This window comes from Neltuma alba, unplaced genomic scaffold, assembly GCF_004799145.2.
Source record: "Neltuma alba isolate B1F8T4 unplaced genomic scaffold, ASM479914v2 tig00010974_pilon, whole genome shotgun sequence".
In the NCBI taxonomy this organism is placed as follows: Eukaryota; Viridiplantae; Streptophyta; class Magnoliopsida; order Fabales; family Fabaceae; genus Neltuma; species Neltuma alba.
The window spans coordinates 125779-134005 of NW_021635736.1; the positions used below are offsets into that span (position 1 = coordinate 125779).

An 8227-nucleotide genomic window follows, 5' to 3' on the forward strand; every position below is an offset into this window, starting at 1 on the left:
TGATAAAATATGTGTTTATAATTTTTATTTTGTCATTTCAAACTTTTAAGTGTATTCATGTGCATCCATTATTCATGCTATGAAGGGAACGAAACCTTTATAATACAAATAAAAAGAAAATTCCAAGGAAATTAGGTGTGGAATCGTAGGTCATATCAAATGGTCCAAAGGCAAATCAGCTAAACTTCCTGGTGGTTTGAATAATGTGATTCCCTCGGAAGCTGGAGACATTGAAGTTTCCCCCGCACTACTTATTGTCTCATTTAATAAGCTAACGTCGTTTTCAATCCCAAAAATGTGACTTCATTTTGTTATTGGTTTTTTGAAATTTGAAATTAGTAACTTTACTTCATAAAATTTAAAACCGATAATTTTAGTTCTGAAGATTTGATTTAATTTTGTTTTGCTTAATGATTTTTGGTCCCTAAAACAAAACAAAACAACCAAAAATAAATAATGTCAAAAAATAAGTAAAGATGATATTGACCTTAAACATTTTTAGTCAACATGTTTTTTTGTCAGAAACTCTCATTTGATATTTTTGAGTTTTTAAAAGCTAGTGAAAGTTAGGTGTCAAATAGTTATTAGCTAGACTAACACAAACCCCATGGTGCCCGAGAAAACCATATAGATAATGCCATCTAAGTAAATAAGGTGTCGAGCAGAGTGTGGATGATGGGACTTGGGAGTGGCAGCTCCCACCAAACAGTCCAAAGGCAAATCAGCTAAACTTTTTGGGCGGTTGGATAATGAGAATGACACGTGGCGAGGGCCCAGGGAACCATTTTTAGTTGACAAGCCTTTTGAGTACAAAGATGAGACAGGTCCAGTCACCACAATAATTAAAAAAAGGATGAGACGGGTCCTTGATTAAATTAATTATCATCTTTTGAAGAGATGAAACATGTGCTTACCAAGCGCATTAGTTTTTATTGGCACTTTTGATTTGGTTTCAATTCTTCTAATCATGGTACTACCTTCGATCCTAATTAAGTTAGTTAACTAATTTAAAAAAATTTAAAAAATAAATTTAATTAGTTATTTGTAATAAATATATATCGTCTTTTTTAAATATTCTTGCTAACCAAGTTTATTGGTTAGAACTACCATTATTAGAAGGATTTCTTTGAAAAAATACATAAATATGTGAGATAAAGTAAATTGGAATATTATAATTAGAACCAAAATAAAAGTTAAACAAGATCTTATATTAAGAATAAGAAGTAATATAAGTTATGAATAGTGTAACCCATTGTGTGTGAAATATGAAGTTCATAACTCAGCTTATTTGAAAAAGAGATATTTAAGAACTTTCTAATTATATTAAAAACAGTTATGGATCTTAAAATTTTAAAATATTTTCTAAAAAAAAAATCGTTATCTTGTGTTAATTTTTTTCCATCGCTCACCTCTCATATTTTCGATGTCTTTTGCAGTTTCAGCGTTCGATTTTTCAATATTCCCGTTTTAGATGTTTTCAATAATCTTTTTTTTATGTTTTCAATAATGAAATGAATTAAAGATGAGTGTGGGAAACATAGAAGATATGTATTGAAAACATTGAAAATTCGAAGCTGATTATTGAAAATGAAAAAAAAAAAGTACTAAAATTAAAATATGAAAAACAAATTAACTTGAGGGAGAAAAAAAAGTTTGATGTCAGCCAAGAATCATGATCATTTTTTGAAATTTTAAAATTTTGATATCCTTAACAATCATTAATGTTTTTATGGGGTCTTTAAATATATTCTTATATCAGATTGAATAATGAATATGGATAGTGATAGTTACATTTATGCTAAATACTGGCATGAGCACCACCAAATATTTAGTGGACTCAGGTCATTAAATGTGTCACTATTGAAGACATTAAATAAAGTAATAAATAAAAAAGACTATCATTTATTACACAGAACAGAGAGGGCGTAACCAATACATACACTCAGAAGAACATACGTATCAATACACGTGTGTACGTGTGTGTGTGTGTGTTTGTGTGTGTGAAGCTCATACAACAATATGACACATATGCCCTGTAAATTTCTGGAATTACTTCCTCCTCCTACTCCTCCCCCTCCTCTCTCTATATGCCAGAATATAGTCCCTTTGATAAACTCACAGCATGCAACACCTGACCAAATATATCATAATACACAATTCTGGCATCTGATTCTTGAAGCTCCACGGACATGAAGCCCTGACCATCATAGTAGAACTTCACACCTTCTCTCTTCAAATTAAAGTCTCCTCTCCATGACTTTGAACCTCCTCCACTAGTTAAGAACTGCATTTTGCTGCACCACGCACCAGAAATATTGATATGTTGATTCAGAAGAAAACTATTATGTGTTTGAAAGATAAAAAAGACTATAGGGGAAATTTGTAATTATAGAGCAAAGATGGAGATTAAGCATACCTGGTAGTGCTGCTTATGTGTTCGAGACAATGGTCATGGCCATTCATGTACATATCTACGCTGTGTGCCTGAAATTTTACCATGAAACCTCATCCTTTAGGATTTCCCACGTTTGGAATATGGTTGTCCTTCAGAATTAGGCTAAGATTTGATTGAAACTACCTCAAGGATCGGAAGGAGCTGTTTTACAAGCTCTTGGGTGTCATCATGGTGTCCTACACTTCTGATTGCGTGGTGCCCAACAACAATCTTCCATTTTGCTGTTGAAATCTTCAGTGCCATTTCCAGATCCTATTTGTAGCCCCAGCCAAAAAGGATAAGCACAAAATTGTAATATGCTGTCTTTTCTTCTCATCAGATATTATGAAGCTGTTAATGCTTGTGAAACCAACCTTCAGGGCGTTTGACAGGTATTTCTGTCTGGGAAGAACACCTCTCCAATCATATTTATGGTCCTTTGGCTCATAAAAATACTTGTCCACAAATGGAGTTGTATCGACAAAGAAGAACTCAGCAATTTCTGCAATTTGTTTTGACATTAATGGGAAGCAGAATCAAATTGATCATCTTCATTCACTTTCAGGATCCAAGCTTACCAGTGTCAACAATAAATGATCTTTGGCAAATCCATCTTTGATCTATTTTATTCAGAATTGGATTCAACTGAGCCAGAACATCTCCCCTGTAGTCATGATTGCCCAACACTAGAACCAACAAATTCATACATCAGATAAACAGATTTATAACATAAAAATCATGTTATAATTATTTGGATATTGAGATTTAAAACTCACCATTAAACCATGGCTTTTGGAGGCTACTAGCTGTGTAGACTTTCGAGAATGAAAGCTCAAATGCGGGGTCATCTATACCAGTCAATCCATCATCATAAAAGTTATCTCCAGTGGATATCACGAAGTCAATATCCAGCTTTTCGGCAACTTTCCCCATCTGACATACACACAGAGATCTCAGTAAACACATAAAACTGGTAATCCGAAATATTTAGTTTTAATTAAGCAGTCTAGAAGGTAAAGAGATTAGAGAAGCTGAAAATCCAAGTTTCTTTAGCAGAGGAAACTATGGCCAGAAGAGCAGAGCATGCGTATCTTTAACGTTGTCAACTGCTTATATGTAAGAAGGATATGAAAAAGATGGATGAAAGACCAGAGTAACTTGAGGCAGAAAAAAGGAATATGAATGAGTTTTTAAGAAGACAGGAAAATATGTGGAAGCAAGGACTGCTTGAAAGACCTGAGCAGCAACTTGAGATTGATTGTATTCTCCTTTCCTTCCCCAGTCTCCAACAACCACAAAACTAAGGGAGCCATCATCTTTTACCGGGTGATCTCTGCGTTCAAGGAGAGATAACACAGAGAGAAAACATACACAAAAGCAAGTCGACCATAACAGGCTTGAACTGATGAAGCCAGCCATGCTTCTCTGTATGAGAGTTTCTACTTCAAGAGCCTCTCACACAGAGAATCAAGAATAGAATATGGTGTATTTTCCTTGTTGAAACTTGAAAGAGTGTACTGGTGGAACTGCTTATATATAAGAAAGCAGAAAAGCACGAGTGGTTAAAAGATATGATTGTTGATTGACAAAGATGTGATTGGGGATGGGCTTGGCATGCATTATGTGGCATTAAAATAATAAGATAATGGACTAGTCGGAGAAAAGAAAGAAGCCTATAAATCATCAATAAGATAATTTTTAAACTACCAGCCCTAACCAATGTGTGTGTACAGATAAATGGGGGCAAAAAAGTTATTACTGTTGTTAGTATAATTATGATATTCCGTGGGCCCCAAATAGGCATCTCTTACAAATTTGTGCAGCTTCTAAGCAATTTCGTTGCTTAATGGCAGGCTTGGTTTGTTTGTTTTTATGTGTGTAAATGAAATTGGAGCTCTCTCAATTGGAAGCATTGAAACAAAGAATTGGAAATTGCTGAAGCAGACGTGCGTAGCAATTAATGATGATGATGTGTTCGTTTGTAGATACGTATAGGGAACTTGTTTTGATGAAGTCAGGTGTTTTTGCAAGCACTCGACAATGAAAATGAATCCAGTGAAAACGTAACCCATCCTCACTCGAGTCATTTTCCACATTTAAAGAAAAATTCTATTGATTTTGCGTTTTCAGTGGGCCCCATCTTGTTGTCATATATTTATATCTCTTTCATTGTTAGAGGAGAATATCCGAAGTCAGATTCTTCTAGTTTATCTGTCGGTTAAACATTTTTCTGTATATTTAGTGCTTTCCACTATCATCTTCCAGCCTCTGCTCTTCTGATGGCACAGCAGATTAGTTCAATGTAACGCCATGCGTACACTTGATATGCTTATATGTCTTAACTTACATCTGCATTCCTGGACATCTGAGAAACTTCTAGTTAATATTATACCATTCATTTCTGTTTTCTGTTCCATTACATTCTAATACGATCATGGCATTTTCCAGAAAATCTTTCATCACATGAAGTTTTTAATTCTAAGCCACATATATATTTTATGATAATATATTCTAATGCAGAAGAGCCAGCTCAAGATACTGTAGCAAATCTTCAGTGGACCATATGTTGTCTGTAAAATAATCAGATCCAATGTGCTTTGCACACAGTTGGTATATCACGAGGGATTCAACTTTATGCCCTCCTTATCAACTACCAATCATCAAACGCCATAATCTTTGCGAATTTAGACCGGAAGCATTGAAGAAGACAAGTAGATTCAGTTATGAAATTTCATCTCCTGCTTTCAAGATCTCTTACTGGGGAATGAGAGCTGCATATTCAAAACTCTGCACTCCCAGAAAATAATACAATGATAACAGGATTAAGAAACCATCTACTACAGATTCCAACAATTAAGGATTTCTAAACTTTACTGACTAAAACTATAATAAATTTACATGGATGAATGTAGCTGCTTTGACGAAGTTAACCTATGCAAGACTTTGCCAGAAACATCGTAGAACTCGATGTTTGCATCTGTCTGAGTCAATTGCACTGACATGAAACCCTGTCCATCATAGAAGAAATTTAGTCCTCCTCTGTTTACTTTTTTTACGTCTCCCCTCCAAGCCTTTGACCCAGCTCCACTAGTCAGAAATTGTATGGGGCTGAAAAAAAATTGCAAATTTAGATGGATATGCTTTTCTCTGATTGATATGTGGGTACAGATATGACTTTTAATTCAGATTTACCTGTGTGCGTCACTTATGTGCTCAAGACAGTGGTCATGCCCATTCATGTAGAAGTCAACATTATTTGCCTGAAATTTGACAGAAAAGAAGAGTTAAGCAGAACTCAGAAAAGTAAGAGCATGTTTTTTTCCCCCATTAATGCTTCTTTTGGGGATTGGGGCCATATTGTTTACAACGGTTGAAGATCATGATTTTCCTGTATAATATAATGGATGATTTGTCTCCTTATCAATCAACTTTAATCATTATGCAGCCCATGCCCACGAGGGCCATGCTCGTGAGGAGGATAAAAACGTCATGCTCATCTGTTTTTAGTAATGAAACTAAGAACTGCCTTCCAAGTGCTTCTAAAAGATTGATAATTTAGAAGTTGAAACTTTAAAATATTTAAATCTAATACAGACTATATCTAAAAAGGACAGAGCAATACCCATCCCCTCAATATTTAGAGAATCTCTAAATACGGAGGGGATGGGCATTGCTGTGGCCTTTTTAGAGAGAATCTGAATGATTGAATTGGTTTATCTGCTTACTTTCCCTATCCTCAATAACAATCGAATTCAGAATTTAGTTGTCTGAAATTCCACTTTAACCATTGGATGAAAAATAAAGTGCTGTTAGTTGTGTATTCTCAACTTTTTCTTACCCGAAGAATTGGGAGAAGCAGCTTTATAAGCTCTTTTGTATCACCATGGTGACCAACACTTCTTATTGCATGGTGACCCACAACTATTTTCCACTTAGCTGTTGATTCTCTCAGTACCAATTCCACATCCTGAAACACCATAACCCCAAAATATGTCAGTGAAAAATATACATATTGTCCTCAATCATGTAAAGCAGAAACACTCTTTACCAGTTTAGTACCTTAAGTAAGCTTTTAACATAGGATTTTCGTGGGAGAATGCCTCTCCAATCATATCTATGTTCACCTGGATCAGAGAAGTACTCCTCAACAAAAGGACTGGTGTCCACAAACAAAATCTCAGCCAGCTCTGAAATAAACAGAAGAAAAATAACATCAGAAAACTATGAGATTGAAAATTTGCTTTAAGTAACACGAATAATCGTGACCTCAAGTTACCTGAGTCTACAATAAAAGACCTTAAGCAAAGCCATCTGCGATCAATTTCTCTAAGGACAGGGCTCAATTGGGCTAGTGCATCACCCCTGTAGTCATGGTTCCCTAACACTGGATCATAATTAAAGAACAAGTTAGACTAAGCAATGAGCTAAAGATTGAAGATATGGAAAAAAAATTATATGGATATAATTCCATTACTGATGCGTTAAGGAACTTACCGCTGTACCACTGTTTTTGCAGGCTTTTTGCTGTGTAAATATTAGTGAATGATTCTTCAAACAAGGTGTCATGTTGGCCAGTGAGTCCATTGTCATAGAAATTGTCTCCAGTAGATATTACAAAGTCTATGTCAAGCTTATCTCCAACCCTTCCCATCTGCCAAAAATAAAATGTAGCACCACGATCCAAGCCCATATTCAGTCCATTATGCCAACCCAAAGCCCAAAACTCTCAAGTCCAACATCTATCTCACTAATGAGAGGTCCAGTTGCAATTCATGAATGTAATGTATATTATAACCAGATTTCTTTTTTCAAATGTAAATGAAGAAGATTAAATTAAGTTTCTACCCAGCATATGCGAGTAAAACAACAGTTTTCCATATAACTGCATGATCATTCTATTATAACTTTTGTTTCCTACAGAACCCAGAAATGAAAGAGAGAATCAAACCTGCAAAGCAACTTCAGACTGGTTGTAAGCTCCTTTTCTTCCCCAGTCACCAAGAACCAAGAAGCTGAGGGATCCATCAGTTTTTGAAGGGTGTTCAAATCTCTGAAGCTCTGCAGATGCATGAAGCACCCACAAGCCAAAGCTAATAGTGAAAAGAAGGAAGATAGACATGCTGATGGGACCTGCCATAGCTCTTGTGGTTGATGATGCAGAAACCACACCAAAGCTTTACCGAGAATAACTTATGATGCATGTATATATATTTTTCATTGATCCCTAAGAACCCCTTGTCGTCATCTTCCACTAGAGAATCCACACCGAATGTGTCAGCAAGTGTAGCAGTGGATAAAGTGGGCAGAAAATAAAATAAGAGAGGAGAATCTCTGGTTAACCAATCGTTCAATCAACTTGATGGCAAATCAGAACAACGTTGCTTAAGAACCAGCGTATAAGAATAGAGGTTGAGGAATCAAAACTACGAATGGTAGGTGGGGCTAGAAGATTCTTTGAAAGTTAGTTTGCTAAAAACTTAGTTACCACTTCTTTTGCCCCATATGATGCCAACCCCTAGATCGTATATGTAGCTGGCTAGCTGCGTCACCACATAAATTGGCAATCATTATCTGAAAAAATGCACCAAAAATAAGCCAATAAAGCAACCCTTTAAACCCCCCAATCAGCGAAGTAATTTGAATATTAGGGTGGCCAAGACAAAGCGGTGGGTGGATGACTCGATGGGAATGGGACATGCAAAGAATGAAAGAAATGGCACATTGACCTGAAACTGACATGTCTGACGTTAAATCGACAGAGAAAGTGGGACGAGGTCGAGAGAGAGAGAGAGA

At 35.7% G+C, this 8227-nt stretch overlaps 2 protein-coding genes across 2 annotated transcripts; both read right to left on the reverse strand.

Moving 5' to 3' along the window:
* Positions 1–1768: 1768 nt before the first annotated feature.
* Positions 1769–3943, reverse strand: LOC114760406 (purple acid phosphatase 3-like). The gene is made up of 7 exons (XM_028949655.1): positions 3671–3943; positions 3211–3367; positions 3013–3120; positions 2809–2936; positions 2579–2707; positions 2417–2484; positions 1769–2294 (listed from the first exon to the last, which is right to left on the reverse strand). The coding sequence occupies exons 1-7, from the start codon at positions 3851–3853 to the stop codon at positions 2084–2086; spliced, it is 984 nt and encodes a 327-aa protein (XP_028805488.1). The 5' UTR covers positions 3854–3943; the 3' UTR covers positions 1769–2083.
* Positions 3944–4808: 865 nt separating this feature from the next.
* On the reverse strand, positions 4809–7767 carry LOC114760399 (purple acid phosphatase 17-like). The gene is made up of 8 exons (XM_028949650.1): positions 7383–7767; positions 6929–7085; positions 6711–6818; positions 6494–6621; positions 6273–6401; positions 5627–5694; positions 5333–5542; positions 4809–5221 (listed from the first exon to the last, which is right to left on the reverse strand). The coding sequence occupies exons 1-8, from the start codon at positions 7569–7571 to the stop codon at positions 5179–5181; spliced, it is 1032 nt and encodes a 343-aa protein (XP_028805483.1). The 5' UTR covers positions 7572–7767; the 3' UTR covers positions 4809–5178.
* Between the last annotated feature and the right edge of the window lie 460 nt (positions 7768–8227).

Excerpts from the sequence above, each read along its gene's own strand:
- LOC114760406 (XM_028949655.1), bottom strand. The coding sequence starts at position 3,853 with ATGGCTGGCTTCATCAGTTCAAGCCTGTTATGGTCGACTTGCTTTTGT. Across the intron at positions 3,368-3,670 it reads AATCTCAAGTTGCTGCTCAG|ATGGGGAAAGTTGCCGAAAA; the intron begins GTCTTTCAAGCA and ends TGTGTATGTCAG. Across the intron at positions 3,121-3,210 it reads CCAAAAGCCATGGTTTAATG|TGTTGGGCAATCATGACTAC; the intron begins GTGAGTTTTAAA and ends TGTTGGTTCTAG.
- LOC114760399 (XM_028949650.1), bottom strand. The coding sequence starts at position 7,571 with ATGGCAGGTCCCATCAGCATGTCTATCTTCCTTCTTTTCACTATTAGC. Across the intron at positions 6,622-6,710 it reads GTCTTTTATTGTAGACTCAG|AGCTGGCTGAGATTTTGTTT; the intron begins GTAACTTGAGGT and ends TGTTTATTTCAG. Across the intron at positions 5,543-5,626 it reads CACATAAGTGACGCACACAG|CCCCATACAATTTCTGACTA; the intron begins GTAAATCTGAAT and ends ATTTTTTTTCAG.